The sequence below is a fragment of the Rhinatrema bivittatum genome, chromosome 6 (genome assembly GCF_901001135.1).
Source record: "Rhinatrema bivittatum chromosome 6, aRhiBiv1.1, whole genome shotgun sequence".
Lineage (NCBI taxonomy): Eukaryota > Metazoa > Chordata > Amphibia > Gymnophiona > Rhinatrematidae > Rhinatrema > Rhinatrema bivittatum.
In genome coordinates this window covers 275,963,466-275,981,096 of record NC_042620.1, presented here as the reverse complement: position 1 = coordinate 275,981,096, position 17,631 = coordinate 275,963,466, and the positions used below count along the sequence as shown (strand labels likewise).

General features: G+C 41.5%; 1 protein-coding gene across 1 annotated transcript in view; it reads right to left on the bottom strand.

Moving 5' to 3' along the window:
- Positions 1-17,631, bottom strand: part of TEX11 (testis expressed 11) — a 974,891-nt gene that overhangs the window by 59,454 nt on the left and 897,806 nt on the right. The window contains exon 29 of the mRNA XM_029607248.1: positions 14,653-14,817. Within this exon, the coding sequence (XP_029463108.1) occupies positions 14,653-14,817 (165 nt within the window). The remainder of the gene's footprint in view (positions 1-14,652; positions 14,818-17,631) is intronic.

Genomic DNA, 17,631 nt, shown 5'->3' with positions numbered 1-17,631 from the left:
AACCCTCATTGTTGATGAGTTGAAAGAGATTGATGGTAGTCTGGATACATATCAATATAATTGTTCTAGGGAAGAATGGATGGCTATCAAACAGATACAGAATGATGAGTCCATAGTGGTTTCCCCGGCAGATAAGGGTGGTGCAGTGGTGATTATAAATCACACTCAGTATCATAATGAAGCCATGTCTCAATTAAATGATAAGAATTATTATATGGCATTACAGAGGAATCCAGTGGTGGATTTACAATTGAAGGTGAATAAAATTTTGGAAGATGCTTTGCGTGTCAAGGCTATAACTAAGAAGGAGTATAGATATTTGTATACAAGGTGTCCTGTTAGTCCGTATATTTATTTTGTCCCAAAGATTCATAAGTCACTTAGCAACCCTCCTGTGAGACCTATAGTATCGGGCATCGGCTCGATTTTTGAATCTTTGGCAAAATTTATTGACAATTTGCTACAACCCAAAGTAAAATTAATTAGATCATTTGTACGAGACTCTACAGATTTTATTATGAATCTAACTCGGGTGGAACAAGGATTTAATCAAGGTATGTTAGTTACAGCAGACATCACTGCCTTGTATACAAATATACCACAGGTTAAGGCGGCGGAACTCATTCAAGACATTTTGGAACAGGAGGAGATTCCCGATAAGCGAAAGAGTGTCATTATGGAATTGACAAGAATAGTGTTATTTGAGTATTATTTTGAGTTTCATGGAATATACTATAAACAGATTAAGGGGATTCTCGATGGGATCCCCGGTTGCTCCATCTGTAGCCTGTTTATACATGGCTAAAATAGAAGAAATGTTCATCTATGTATCCCCTTGGTTCCAATATGTGAAATGTTGGCGTCGTTATATAGATGATTTATTTTGGATTTGGCTTGGGGATGTAAAATTATTAGAGGGGTTCAAAAATTGGTTGAATCAGGTGGATGAAAATATCAAGTTTACATTCTTGGTTGAAAAACGTCTATTCCGTTTTTAGATATGAGAATTTTTTGGCATCAAGGTAAACTCTCTTCTACAGTTTATACTAAACCTACTGATAGAAATTCAATTTTGCATTTTAGTAGCTTCCATCCAAGAAGGCTACAGGAATAGATCCCCATTAGTTAATTCTTGAGATACAGACGGTTGTGTTATTCAGTAGAGGAATATAAGGAGAAAGCCCAATATCTGAGTAAAAAGTTTTTGACAAGGGGTTACCCCAGGAAAATAGTTAGACGTGCCTATAAGAGGGGGCTCTATGCGAATAGGGAGAACCTCTTGACAAAAAGTGAGAATACCCAATTAAATAGACTAGTCTGTACCATACCATACTCTTCTAAGGGATTTTTGATCAAAAGATTGATTTTAAAGCATTGGGGTTTGTTGAAATCTATATCGGGTTGTAAGGAACCCCCTGTCTTTGCTTTTACTAAAGGAAGAAATTTGAGGTCATTAATTGCTTCAAATAAAAGTAAGAGTTCTATTGAGCATATACTGAGGAGGTGGGGCAATTCACATGTCAAGGCTTCTCTGTATGTGAAAATGTATTGATTGGTTATAAATTTTGCCATTTATATAAAAAAATTACATACTTTTTGAAGGGACATTTTACTTGTTTATCTAAACAAGTTGTGTATGCCATCATATGTCCCTGCCAGCTCATATACATTGGCTATACAACACGGAGTATTCGTCAACGAATCATAGAGCACAAGAGTAATATCCGGATTCAAAAGGATGGGGCTCCTCTAGTCAAGCATTGGGTTGATGCAAAACATGAACTTGTGGATTTGAAATTCTGTGTTTTGACACAATGTCCAGTTGGATATCGGGGTGAAGTTATGAAATGGTTGTGGCGAAATGAGCAAAAACTCATTTTTCAATGGGCTACAACAGTCCCTTGGGGCCTTAATTTAGAAATTGAGTGGGCGGCATTCTACACCTACAAATACAGTGTACACTAAGTGAATCGTCCCTGCTTAAAACATTTGTAGGGTATTAAGGGCATTATATGTGAATGACAGTGTTTCACTGCTTGATCCGCCGTGCATGTTATACTTGTAGCTAATTGGATGGTAGCAAAAAGGGCATGTATTTATTTCAAGTTAGTTATTTACACCATTATCTATTTTATTACATGTTATTTACTATATAGATTCTCGTCATTTGATGAGTCACTGTTGTTTATTTAATATTTATTCTCATGTTCTGAAACTCCGTTTATTGTAACGCCTCACCGCGATTGTTTTGTTTTATGTAAACCGACCTGATTTGATATTTGTATCGAGAACGTCGGTATATAAAAATGCTAAATAAATAAATAAATAAATGTATTTTACTAGAGAGTGGATTGGTTGTGGGTGTGGTTTTAGTAGATTGAATGACAGCCCTATATTTTTGGTAGGGGATTTAAAAAGCGGAAATTGTGAGGCTGTGTCCGGTTCGATGAGCCGTAAAACAGTGGCGGTATGAGGAGACTTTGAGCTCTGGCGGTATGAGGAGACGCTGAGTTGTGGCGATATGAGGAGACGCTGAATTGTGGCGGTATGAGAAGATGCTGAGTTGTGGTAGGTGGGACTCCATGTTTGAATTATGTCTTTTGTGTTTGAATAACAGCGGATACATATAGGTTGATTTTGGGTTATATTCTTATGTTTAGGAGAAAGATATATGCCGTTGGAGAAGTTTTTGTTAAGACAGAGTTATAAATTCTACATTACTTTCATTGGAGATACTTGTTGAACTATGCATTTTAAATCGCACCTGAAAATTTATTGATACGAAGTGAGTATGATTTTTGGTACATTTTTAAGATAATGGTGCTGGATATTATTTGTTGGGATTGTGTAGAAATGGTTAGAGATGTATATTGTGTATACAAGATGACTGGATATAAATAGGATTCTTTTGGTTATGAGTATTTTTGATTAGTAATTGATTGTTTTTGTGATAACCTAATATAGTCACTATTAATAGTATTTATATTATAGGTAAGTGTGGATATCGATGTAATAATTGGAAGGTTCAGGACAACGGAGAATTGAGGCTCCCACGTGAAGGGGAATATATATAAGATAGCATCGTGAAGGATAACCCCTGAAGAAGCTAATTTGCGAAACAAGGTCCTTGTCGGGGATTCTCAGCGTAATGCAGTATTGAACATGTGAGAAATCTAAAATTAAAATTTATATTGGAGACATGATGCCTGTAAAAAAACGTTTTTAGGGTTCTCGTATTCTGAATCTGTGTATTGTGAATTTTTTGTATGTAAAATATGTTTTTGGGAAAGGTGCAATAGTGGTGGGGAGTTTTTTAAGTAAATGATTGGCTGGATGGATGAGTGAATGGTTAGTACATTTTAAGGTTCATTTAGTGTTTGTATTTATGTGGGAAATTGCGGGTAGTTTGGGTATCCACACAATGTTGAAAAACATAAGAAAAATATAATATATATGTCTTAGATAAGACTTTCTTGTTTAATGATATTGATGTAATATTTATATATGCCAGATGTTAAGGTGTGATAAAATGTATGTTTAATAAATTATATAAATTTTAAAAATTTTAATTCTTGGTTGTTAACTGAATATATGTATGTGAAATTTGTTGTGTATAATAAGATATTCATGTCCTTTAGTTGGTATAGGGTTTTATTAAGTTAAGGACTGTTATACTACCCTTGTTTTATCTACTGTTCATCAGATCATATAGATTCTATGGCTGTCAGTTTTGACTCAGAAAAGGCCTTTGACAGGGTGGCTTGGCCTTACTTATTCTCAGTTCTGGGTAGGTACGGATTCAAGGGAAACATCTGCCAATATTTACAACTCCTTTACACCAACCCCACGTCTCACTTATTGGTCAATGGATCCATTACTTATCCTTTTACACCCCAGAGGGGAGTCAGTCAGGGGTGCCCCTTGTCCCCGCTCCTATACATATTGTCGTTAGACCCACTACTCCGAATCATAGCAGCAGATGACTCAATTAAGGGGCTAGAAGTAGCAAATACCTCATTTAAGATCGTGGCTTTTGCAGACAATTTGCTCATCTTTTTAACTGACCCCATGGCCTCTCTTCCACAGGTTTTAGATTACCAAAATAAATTTGGATCATTTTCAGACCTAAAGATAAATAGGGACAAATCTGAAGCAATGCCCCTGTTCAGTAATGTACGTCAAGTTTGGGAGAAGGTTTTCTTTACGCTGGGCTAGAGCCCATCTTAAATACTTAGGGGTTCTGAGTCCCTCAGATATCACTACCATTTATCAAACGGATATCAGACCCCTGTTGAAGAATCTTAAAGACCGCTTGCTGAGATGGTCACACTTACCCCTCTCACTTACCGGCAGGATACACATGTTCAAAATGAATGAACTACCACGGTGGCGTTATGTTCTTCAAATGTTGCCAGTTTGGTTACAAAAGTCGGATCTTCAGGAGATCCAAAGGGCTTTTAGGCACTTTATATGGCAGGGACACAAGGCAAGAATAGCTTTATGATGGCTCTACGAACCCTTATGCAATGGGGGTTTGGCGTTTCCTGATTTTAAACGTTACAATCTCAATTGTATGATGAGCCATATTAAGGACTGGTTTGTGGAGACCTCCTTTCATTCCTCCAAATTACACTTACAGGCTTGGTTTCAAGGGACAGCATTAACTGCCCTCTTGCAGGTGCCAAAATCTCTGCTTCTGGCTCGGGTTAGACAATTTCTCATTTTAGAGTCAGGTAGGAAAGCTTGGAATTGCCTCTGTGCCTATAAGGGTGCTCAGTTCACTATGACCCCACTCACACCGATCTGTGACAATCCTCATTTCTTACCTGGTCTCAACAACCCACTATTCCGTCAATGGGGGGGATAAAGGTTTAAAATATCTAGGTCAACTAGTAAACCTCTCTCAACAACAAATACATAGTTTTATGGATTTATAGACCAAATATGGATTACTTGAATCTGACATGTATGCTTACCTGCAGGTTAGACACTACATCATAGCATTGGGATTACAAAACTTCCCTTTACAGGAGTACAGATTCCTGGAATCCCTGTTCCTAGGGCCTTCTATGGCAAATCTAAGTGTTCCTTTTTTGTACAAGCATTCAAGCAACACACACCAACATTGTTACCATGGGTTATAGCCCAGAGATGGGCGAGTTGTTCGGGTTTGGATATCTCTGTTACAGATGTTAAGGAATATCTGAAAAATATACCGAAAATTTCTGAAAATACTACTATGCGGGAAGTGCAGTTTAAATTTATATGGCAATATTATTATTCAAAGCAGAAAGCTTTTCAACTGAAGATTTGTACTTCTCCTGTGTGTTTGAAGTGTGACAATACAGTTTGGGATTATGATCACAGTTTCTGGTCATGCCCCAAAGTGCTTGACTTCTGGAGAGAAATTCATGCTCTCTGCTCACGATGTTATGGCAATATAATACCAGAGGACTCTCATTTCTGGCTGTTTGGGAAGATTCCAAATGCACATCTGGAATTTCCCAAAGCACAACAGAGATTCCTAGATATAGCGGCTGTTCAAGCCAAGCAAGTTATATTATCTGTTTGGCTATCAATGGACAACCCAGTGTACCAACAGTGGTTAAACAAGATGATTAAATTGGCCAGTTTTGATAATATTTCAGGTCAACAAGGACCGGACCGCAAAAGAAAACAGATAAAGGAATTATGGGATCCCTTCCTTTTAAGGGTATCAGGACTGCTCCAGGGTCAACCAAATACCATAGAAACTGGTGGAACGCCTACTTAAAACTCTCGTAGTATCGACAATAATGACATAGGTATCAATATGGTCATAGGTGATAATCTTTTATTTGCCTCATAATGACTGGGAAGTATAAGTAATAGAACTGCGATGGAGAAGGTACAGAGAAGGGCTACCAAAATGATAAGGGGAATGGAACAACTCCCCTATGAGGAAAGACTAAAGAGGTTAGGACTTTTCAGCTTGGAGAAGAGACGACTGAGGGGGGATATGATAGAGGTGTTTAAAATCATGAGAGGTCTAGAACGGGTAGATGTGAATCGGTTGTTTGCTCTTTCGGATAGTAGAAAGACTAGGGGACACTCCATGAAGTTAGCATGGGGCACATTTAAAACTAATCGGAGAAAGTTCTTTTTTACTCAACGCACAATTAAACTCTGGAATTTGTTGCCAGAGAATGTGGTTCGTGCAGTTAGTATAGCCGTGTTTAAAAAAGGATTGGATAAGTTCTTGGAGGAGAAGTCCATTACCTGCTATTAAGTTCACTTAGAGAATAGCCACTGCCATTAGCAATGGTTACATGGAATAGACTTAGTTTTTGGGTACTTGCCAGGTTCTTATGGCCTGGATTGGCCACTGTTGGAAACAGGATGCTGGGCTTGATGGACCCTTGGTCTGACCCAGTATGGCATTTTCTTATGTTCTTATGTTCTAACTGGATTATGGCAATTTTGATGAATTACGACAACACAACAGAGTTCTAGGAAATGGTACGGACGATTATAGCATAGCAGCAACATCGGATGGGGAACTAGTTACATCGGGGGGGGGGGGGGGGGAGGGAATGCTTAGGCTGATAAGTAATAATGGGGTACTTGCATAATCATGGGACCAGATAGCAGGTTACCAGTACATAACAATATATATTTGTTACCAGGTGAATTTTGTCCATTTCTGTCCATTTTTGTTCATTTTCAGTGTTCATAAAGTTTATGGAATATGCATAGCCATTAAAAGACTTTTACACTCACCATAAATATACTATAGTTAAATACACTTTAGTTGTTATGTTCAATTAAGTTTTAATAACAAAAATGTTTGTACATTTTAAGAGTACTGGTAATCTTTGTTGTATTACTGTTATTATTGTTATTATATGCTGTCAGTGTATAATCCATATATGCAGTTACCCTAATAAAAGATATATATATAAAAAAAATAAAAAGTCATGGGATAGGAGGTGATGTCCTTTTGTGGATTGCAAGCTGGTTAAAAGACAGGAAACAGAGAGTAGAATTAAATGGTCAGTTTTCACAGTGGGAAAAGGTAGACAGTGGAGGATCTCAGGGATCTGTAGTTGGACTGGTACTTTTTTTTTTTACAAAATAGTTTTTATTGGTACGGAAACATTGCCATGCTGTAACAAAAGAGGCAAATAAACACACAATATAATCAGCACAAACTGCATGACGCAGTATCGTAGGCAGAACAAGTAGCACCAACTACTTTAAGCTGATATACTACTTTAAGCTGATATACTTAAAGTTGACATGACTTATCAACCACTGAATACTATTTAATATGAAACTATGTTACAGTATTTGATGGCACCTGTTTAATATAACTCAACTCATTTAAGTTTTAAATTATGTGCCTTATTGTGAACCGTTGTGACGGCAACTAGCTTAACGACGGTATAGAAAAGATTTTAAATAAATAAATAAATAAAATAATAACACGCTAAACAGCTGGAACATCTCCGTCCCATTGCATTTTATCACCATTCATCCCCGTCCCCTGTGTCTACCCATTTCCCCCTGCTATCACACTCACACCACCCACTGTCCCAAACATTCACAACCCATTCCTCCCCTCCCGTTCCCCCAACCCCCCCCCCCAACCTATGGAGACCAGGGCTACGGCCACCCAAAAGTGTAACCACTATCGTATAATCCATCTTTAATGTCATCAGGTAGCAAGTGAGCACAAGTGGACCAGCAAGCCCTGTACACTTTGTCTGGTTTCCGCTTGCCAACCAGAAAGTCCAAACGTTCTAATTGCAGGAATGAAGCCATCCTCAGGAACCACGCCCAGACAGGAGGGGGCACATGTGGGTCCACCCATACCGCTAGGATGGTGCAGCATGCCAACCACACCGCCATTCTACTAAATTTGTCCTTTGAGCGGTTGCAGTCAGTGGAGCACGCTTGTGGGCTAGAGAGCAGAAACTATCCAATTGTCCGCTGCTGAGTCCCGGTACATGAAGAAATAATACCAAAAATATTACTCCAAAATGTTTCCAAAGAGCGGCACTGAAAGTGTTCCCTTGTCCTGGCCACATTTGATATATAAAGGGGAGTACTTGAGACCCATCTTGAACCGATGAAGGTTGTAATAATATATACGATGCATAATCTTAAATTGGACTTCCTGCAATCCAATATCCGGGACTTGCTTATATATTCCTGCAAAGCATTGTGCCATGTACTGAGGGGTTATGGGCATGGCTAGCACAGCAGACCACTTGGCCGCCAGATAACCTAAACTGTTATTCTGCTGCACAGTTCAGCACAAATTAATTCACCCAGATATAGTATTGGCAAGGTTGGCGGTGTTGAAGATCTTAGTGGCAAACGTCGACTCTGCTGTTAAGATCTCTGATGTCCATAAAGAAGAAAAATAGTGCCCGACATGGAGATACGCAAAGAAATGTTTGTTAGGTATATGATAGGTTCCCACAGTGTAGCTGCGGATATATCTGGGGTAGAGTTAACTGTCACATACTCCTTCCAGCAGCTTTGCAGATGCGTGTGGAAGGTCCTATCCAAATATAGGTGTGGACGGAGGCGCCATGAAAAGGGGGGCCTTGGTCCACGGCCACATTGAAAGTGAACAGTGATGGGTGCGTGAACTGATATGGACTGGACACCGATACTCACCTCCTCCACCTTGGGGAACCATGTATCAGACACTAAGAAATAATCCAATCAAGAGAATGTCTGATGAGGATGAGAAAAAAAGGTGAAGTCGAGTTCAGCAGGGTAGAGGACATGCCACACATCCAACAGCTGCAATTCATCACACAAAAAGTTAACCCCTGTGTGCAAATCCTTGGCTATGTTAGGTTTGGGCAGTTTACAGTCAAGCTGTTTATTTGCAACTACATTGAAATAACCCCCCACTACCAGCACAGCATCTGGGAAATCAGCCAAAATACCCACTAGCTGTGAAAAAAAAATCTTGGGAGTAAACATTGAGGGCATAAGCATTACAGAGCACCAACGTTTGTTGATACAGAACCCCGGCTGCAACCACATACCAGCCCTCCTTGTCATGACAGGTACAAGTAAATTGGAATGGCAACTGTTTGTGAATGAGGATGGCTACTCCCCGCCTCCGGGCTGTGTATGAAGAGTAGATACACTGGCCCACCCATTCCCTTTTAAGTAAGTTTGTGATGCTCAGCATCACTCAGATGGGTTTCCTGGAGGAACACAATTTGGGAATGCATGCGATTAAACATGGCAGTTTCTTCCGCTTGATCGGGGAGTGGATGCCATCTGCATTTAACGTAGTGACTTTAACTGTTGCCATTCCCTCTTACCATATGCAGTACAAATTGCCGGACCCACAGATGGGGCTCCATTACGTTAGAGAACTCATTCTCGAGGCCCCCTAGCCTAGGCCGCAAGAGAAGATAACAAATATGTTGCCTAACCATGTGCCCTGGTCTCCATTGTGACACTATATTCTCCCCCCCTTCCAATCACACTCCCAGCCAATCCACCCAGCCATATCCACACACACACATCAGCAACGCTGCTGGTTCCCACTCCAAGAGGGGAACCAGCCCACCCCCATCAATTTGAACGACGAGAGTAGGGACGCCCCCCTCTGACCCCCCCCCCAACTCCTCAAAGCAGGGCAACACATAGAGCCAGGCTGTTTTGAAAGATCCTTGTGTCCAGGCCCCAACAGCTTTCCATCGAAAAGTGAAAGTAAAATATCACAAAGCTCTATCTCTGAGGCCCACGAGAGATTAGAAGAACTGAAACTAGCGCCCAACATTTCAGCAAACTTATGGGTTCATATTTGTAAGACCGTTTCTGTTACTTTGTTAGTCCATAGACAAAACTGCCATTTCTCACAGAGACTAGGGACCGCTTCACTGAAACTTGAACTTTGAACAGGAAATTGCAGAGTTCCCACTCACACCGCTCCGGCGCATGGCAGAGTAGCACTAAAGCCGTCTGTTTCTTCTCTGGAGGTGAAATAAAGAACTTTATTACCATGTTAGACTTGGAGCTTCACAGAGTACAGCAAACCAAACTTAGTGCCGCGTTTGTGCAGCTTAGTACAAGTTGGTGACATAGTTTTCCGTTGTGCTGCCGTGTTGGCCAATAAATCATTGAAAAGCAAAAGCCTATGGCCCTTGTATTCCAAGGCTTCCATCTTTTACTTAAAGGCTCATAGAAGGTGCGCTTTATGGGACCAGTTGAGAATTCTGGCCATCACCAGCCTCAGTCAGTTATTGCCTTCACAGAGCGGCCCCACCCAGTGAGCCCGTTCACATATCACAGGATCAGTAGAGAGATCCAGTCCCACTTGTGCCGAGAGCCATTTGGGTAATTGCCAGGTTCTTGTGGCCTGATTTGGCCTCTGTTGGAAACAGGATGCTGGGCTTGATGGACCCTTGGTCTGACCCAGCATGGCAATTTCTTATGTTCTTATGTCCATAAAGTCATTGATCTCCCCATCCTTCACTGTTTCCGGCAGCCCTATTATTCTGATGTTGTTCCTTCTTCCCTGATCCTCCAAGTCCTCTATTTTTGGAAGCAGCTCCTTTTGTTGCGCTCGCAGATCATTCACTTGAAATTCCGACTCAGCTAAGCGGTCACCATGTTCAGATATTATATGCTCCGCTTCATCCATCCGCTTAGCTTGGCCCTCTACAGCGGCCTTGATTTCTTCCATAGAGGACTGGATTTTGATAGGGGAGATTGAGGGCTGCCATCACACTTTGTGAGATCTGAAGCAGGGCATCCTCTGAAACGGTCTCCAGCACTTTCGGGCCAGAGGGGGCCGCCGCCATCTTGCAGGAGCAAGGCTGATGATCCACACTTTTCCATGCATCTCACTTGCGCATCCCCCATGTGTCTTCCTCGAGATCCAAAGCACCTGAAAGATAGGGCAGCACAGGCAGAGAAGAGTCTTTTAGCCACTTTGCACCAGTATCATGGGTCAGTAACCGCCTTTGAGGAATGTGACAGAAAGCTCTGCTCTGAAGCCCCCGTCTAGATTGCATCAGCACCAGGAGACCCGCAAGTAAGTTGGGAAGAGAGGCACCCCATTTGCTATGTGGGGTCCCACTCCAGAGCCTGCCTCCCCGAGCACTAACGTCCCACGAAGAGTACAAGTCCTGCAGGGCCCCCCCCCCGCACAGACAGATCGCGAGCTCACTGGGCCGGTCCCTTAAATCAGTGAGTGAGGCGCACATGGACAGCCACCATCTTGTCTCTGCCGGGCTGTGCTTCGTTTTGCCATGGTCGCGCCCCTCTTCCACCTGCCCTGCACTGGGAGATCATCTGCAGCAATATGAGCCCCGCAAATAGTCGCCGAAATCAAAATGCTGTAGAAGCACTCATCATGCCAAGTGAAGATTAGCGGCATAATCCCCGAGCGACCGCCATCTTGACCGCGCCAAGCCTGGCCTCATTGCGCTCCTATCCCGTCACGATCGTATCTTGCCTCCCGCGGTGCGCTGACAACGCTGGTAAGGGGACAAAGCCCTCAGAAACACTCCCCGGCAAAAGATAGCAAAGTTTTCTGCCGCTGCACAGATTTATCGGAGGGATACTTGGAGGGGGGTCGCGGAGCTTACATCGCAGACGTCCGTGCAGATGACATCATTGCTGGAAGTCCTGGTCTGGTACTTTTTAATATATTTATAAATGATCTGGAAAGGGGTACGCTGAGTGAGGTGATCAGATTTGCGGATGACACAAAATTATGCAGAGTAATTAAATCTCAAGTGGATTGTGATGAATTGCAGGAAGACCTTGTGAGACTGGAAGATTGAGTTTCCAAATGGCAGATGAATTTTTAACGTGGACAAGTGCAGTGTGCATCATATAAGGAAAAATAACTCTTGCTTAATTACACAATGTTAGGTTCCATCTTAGGAGTTACCACCCAGGAAAGAGATCTAAGCGTCATAGTGGATAATACATTGAAATCATCAGCTCAGTGTGCTGTGGCGATCAAAAAAGCAAACAGAATGTTAGAAATTATTAGGAAGGGAATGGCAAATAAAACAGAGGATGTCATAATGTTCAGTATCACTCCATAGTGAGACTGCACTCTAATACTGTGTGCAATTCTGGTCACCGATTCTCAAAAAGAATATAGCTGCACTGGAGAGAGTGCAGAGAATGGCGACCAAAATGATAAGGGGCATGGAATGGCTGTCTTATGAGGAAAGGCTAAAGAACTTAGGGCTATTCAGTTTGGAGAAGAGACGACTTGAGGGGGGATATGATAGAAGTCTACAAATTCATGAAAGGACTTGAACAATTTAATGTAAATCGGGGGCACTCTATGAAATTAGCAAGTAGCTCATTGAAAATTCTTTTTCACTCAGCGCATAGTTAAGCTCTGGAAATCATTGCCAGAGGATGTGGTTACAGCAGTTAGTGTAACTGGGTTTAAAAGGGTTTGGATAAGTTCCTAGAGGAAAAATCCATAAACTATTCTTATGGTAATTAATAAGCAATAGTAGCTTGTGATTTATCTAATGTTTGGGTACTTGCCAGGTACTTGTGACTTGGATTGGTCACTGTTAGAAACAGGATACTGGGCTTGATGGACCCTTGGTCTAACCCAGTATGGCATATCTTATGTTCTTATGTTGAGAAAGAAGGAGGAGCTACCACTGCTAACAGGAAAAGAAGGCAGCAGTGTTGAGGATAGGATGGCAGTAGACACGTTCAGCAGTCTAGGCAGGAGGAAGGTGACAAAAAAAATGGCAGTACTAGCAATGATCTTTCTAATTATAAACTAGTTAACAGTTTGAAACTCCACGGCAGCTGGTAAGTTGTATGGCAGTTGCCTCAGCTATGGAATGGCAGCAAGCCAGCATCCCTGGTTATAGTAGAATGGCAATAACTTGTTCAGCTCAAACTTTATTCTCCCTACCAGGACTTTACCCATTTATTTTTTTAAATATACATGCATATATTTTATGTGCGAAAATAAAATATGACTTACGGGAGTCGGGATTTATATATGTAAGTCAGTATATTTTAAAACATGCACGTAAGTGAAATTACCAGTTTAACTAATTAGCCCACCAGTTTGCCCAGTTCTTCCCCAGGTCATCGAGACCTTCTTGGTTCTTCAGCCTGAACTTGCCCAGTTTAGCCAGACTTCCCAACCAGTTAGTACTACACAATAAACACATTTCTTATCACTTAGGCCAGACAATTAGCAGGTGAAAAAATGCATAAATAAATTGGGAAATATATATGTGCATCTTTTAAAATAGCAACTTATGCATGTAACTGTTGGCCCCACTCAGGAATGCTGTAAGACCCCTTTATTAAATGTGAAAGTGAAAATACATGTGTATTTTGGATGTTTATAAAATACAGAATATGGGGCCGATGCAAAAAGTCAGTGTGGAAAACGGGCACTCTGTGTTGAGTGCCCACTTTCCTAAAGCACGCCCAGTACCTCTCCTGGGCCCGAGATTGAATATTTAAATGAGGGGGTCACACTGCCAAGGAGGTGCTAGGGACAAATGTGTGTCCCTAGCGCCTCCTTGGCAGGGGGTACCCAGAAGAGGTGTTTGTCAGCACTTTAGAAAAACAGATGCTCAATTTTACGAATGTATGTTTTCCTAATCTGTGCACAGCTAAGGGTTAGGAAAATGGATGCTCGTTAATTGAGCATCCCTTTTCCTAACCTGCCCGCCAGTACACTTTAAAAAAAAAATTTTTTTAACCCCTTTTGGTTCCTCCGATATAACATCACCACAGTATTAAGTTGGACAATGTACAGAAAATCAGTATTTTCTACTTTTCTGTATACTTTTTTAGGCTGCTGAGAAATTAACGCCTGCTTTAGGCAGGCGTTAATTTCTGACTGTAAAATTGTGCAGATCAGGTGAATAGCTGGGGAGAATAGCTAATAGCCTCATCAACATGCATTTGCATGTGTTGAGTGCTATTAGTTTCGCAGGGGGAGTTGGATGTGTGTTTTGGACATGGTAATCCCCTTATAGCATAAGGGGTTGTGGATGTGCATCCAACCATGGGTTAAACAGGGTGTTTGGCTGAGCACTCTGTTTTGCATTGGCCCCTATCTGCGTAGCAGCAACTTATGAGCATATATGCTAATTTGTACACGTCTAACATTTTGAAAATACACATTCTAATGAAAAACACCATAGCTCTTTCCTCCATAGCCACTTTAATCCTAAAATCTCAGTTTAGGCAAGGATGCAAGTTTTATTGTGTCTTGTTGCTTACTACAATAAGTCTCAAAGACTTTCCAATTATAGAGAGAAGAAAAATCTTGCACTCTTCCTCTGATATGATTTGCTCTGTACTGTCTCAACTTTTTTACTTCCCTTCTTTCTCTTTGTGACCTCTCTATGTGTCCCCCTTGTGCTCTTTGTACTCAGGGCCGGTGCACTGGTCTGTAGCACTCTAGGCAGACCAATATAACACCCACCCTGAGTTGAATGTGTCCTCTGACCGTGGTAGATATATAGAGCTATGGTCACCCTCGTACAGTTCTCTCTCTCTGAAATTGCCTACATCAAGTCGCACACCTAGTGCCCACTGCCACCCTCTTTCACATTTTGAAAATGGTGCCCTGCCCACTGACACCTAATGGTTGCGCCGGCTCTGTTTGTACTTTACCTGAGTTTCATAGCTGCTTTTTAGGGATCCAAGTTGACTCAGATAACGTATTGCAAGACCACACCATTGTTCTGCCTCTGTATATTTCCTAGTACTGTACAGGAATATCCCTGTGTTCCAAGCCTGGGTCATCAGCCATAATGTCTCAACTTCAGGGTAATCTGCCTACATAAGCAGATAAGGGGGAGAAACCATCAGGAGCCTTAGATATGGCTTTACTCAGATACCAAGCTCAGCTCTACATCAGCACGTGCGCCCCCCTACTGGCAGATTCATATGCTCAGGGGATAAGAGCATAATATAAGAATGACAACTCTAATACCAATAGTATCAAGATCTTATGTACAACAGCATCTCCAGCTACTACTTTTTTTGAGCCATAGTGTCATCTTTCTTTCTTTTTTTTCTTGCAACTCAGTGGAAACCAGTGTTGGGATTCTGTCACCATGAGCCTTCAATCACTACCCAAGAATTATTCCTCTATGTTAATAGCCTCCCCTCTGCCCCCCACCTATCCATTCCATCAATTGTCCCAAGGTTGGAAGCCATGCACCAGAGCTCCTTCCAGAATTCTGCATCATGAGCTCTAAATCTGACTTCCAGGTATCACTTTTATAAATGACCTAACTAAATGACCTAACTAAATGACCTAACTAAAAAATGAAATTTCAGACCTATTAGTAAAAATTTGTAACTTATCATTAAAATCATCCATTGTACCTGAAGACTGGAGGATAGCAAATGTAACCTCAATATTTAAAAAGGGCTCCAGGGGCGATTCGGGAAACTACAGACCGGTTAGCCTGACTTCAGTGCCAGGAAAAATAGTGGAAAGTGTTCTAAACATCAAAATCACAGAACATATAGAAAGACATGTTTTAATGGAACAAAGTCAGCATGGTTTTACCCAGGGCAAGTCTTGCCTCACAAATCTGCTTCACTTTTTTGAAGGAGTTAATAAACATGTGGATAAAGGTGAACCGGTAGACATAGTATACTTGGATTTTCAGAAGGCGTTTGACAAAGTTCCTCATGAGAGGCTTCTAGGAAAAGTAAAAAGTCATGGGATAGGTGGCGATGTCCTTTCGTGGATTGAAAACTGGCTAAAAGACAGGAAACAGAGAGTAGGATTAATTGGACAATTTTCTCAGTGGAAGGGAGTGGACAGTGGAGTGCCTCAGGGATCTGTATTGGAACCCTTACTTTTCAATATATTTATAAATGATCTGGAAAGAAATACAACGAGTGAGATAATCAAATTTGCAGATGACACAAAATTGTTCAGAGTAGTTAAATCACAAGCAGATTGTGATAAATTGCAGGAAGCCCTTGTGAGACTGGAAAATTGAGCATCCAAATGGCAGATGAAATTTAATGTGGATAAGTGCAAGGTGATGCATATAGGGAAAAATAACCCATGCTATAATTACACAGTGTTGGGTTCCATATTAGGTGCTACAACCCAAGAAAGAGATCTAGGTGTCATAGTGAATAACACATTGAAATCATCGGTACAGTGTGCTGCGGCAGTCAAAAAAGCAAACAGAATGTTGGGAATTATTAGAAAGGGAATGGTGAATAAAACGGAAAATGTCATAATGCCTCTGTATCGCTCCATGGTGAGACTGCGCCTTGAATACTGTGTACAATTCTGGTCGCCGCATCTCAAAAAAGATATAATTGCGATGGAGAAGGTACAGAGAAGGGCTACCAAAATGATAAGGGGAACGGAACAACTCCCCTATGAGGAAAGACTAAAAAGGTTAGGACTTTTCAGCTTGAAGAAGAGACGACTGAGGGGGGATATGATAGAGGTGTTTAAAATCATGAGAAGTCTAGAATGGGTAAATGTGAATCAGTTATTTACTCTTTCGGATAGTAGAAAGACTAGGGGGCACTCCATGAAGTTAGCATGGGGCACATTTAAAACTAATCGGAGAAAGTTCTTTTTTACTCAACACACAATTAAACTCTGGAATTTGTTGCCAGAGGATGTGGTTAGTGCAGTTAGTATAGCTGTGTTTAAAAAAGGATTGGATAAGTTCTTGGAGGAGAAGTCCATTACCTGCTATTAAGTTCACTTAGAGAATAGCCACTGCCATTAGCAAAGGTAACATGGAATAGACTTAGTTTTTGGGTACTTGCCAGGTTCTTATGGCCTGGATTGGCCACTGTTGGAAACAGGATGCTGGGCTTGATGGACCCTTGGTCTGACCCAGTATGGCATTTTCTTATGTTCTTATGACCTTGACTCCCTTCCTTCTAGCAGCTGTAAATGCTACCTCTGGAGCTGATCCAGAATGTAGAAGCTCTGACTCAGAGATTGGAGACATTCTGCACTGAGTTACCTGGTCAGACCCTCCAGATACCTCTTTAGTTGATCTAACAAAATGTCTCACTATAGGGTCTATTTTCAAAAGGTTTGACTAGCTATTTTCAGGAGTTACGGGCCAATACAGTAAAATGCGCGGGAGAGCCAGCGCTCCAAGGCAAACACCCGCTTTCCCGACGCGCGCCCAGGCCACTCTCCTGGGTGCACGATTTTCTATTAAAATGAGGGCCTGCGGCACATCCCTAGCGCCTCCTTATTGACAGAAGCGGCGGCTGTCAGCGGGTTTGACAGCCGACGCTTAATTTTAACGGCGTCTGTTGTCAAACCCGCTGACAGCCACGTGTTCGGAAAACGGATGCCGGCAAAATTGAGCGTCCGTCTTCCAACCCGCGAGCTGATTTTTTTTTTAAATTTAGGGGGCCTCTGACTTAATATCGTTATGATATTAAGTCAGAGGCCCCCTAAATTTAAAAAAATGATATTAATATCGTTATGATATTAAGTCGGAGGGTGTACAGAAAAGCCTTTGGAAGGAGTTAATTTCTAAGAGTAAAATGTGTGGCTTGGCTGCACATTTTACTTTCTGGATCGCGCGGGACTAACTAATAGGCTCATCAACATGCATTTGCATGTTGCGGGTGCTATTA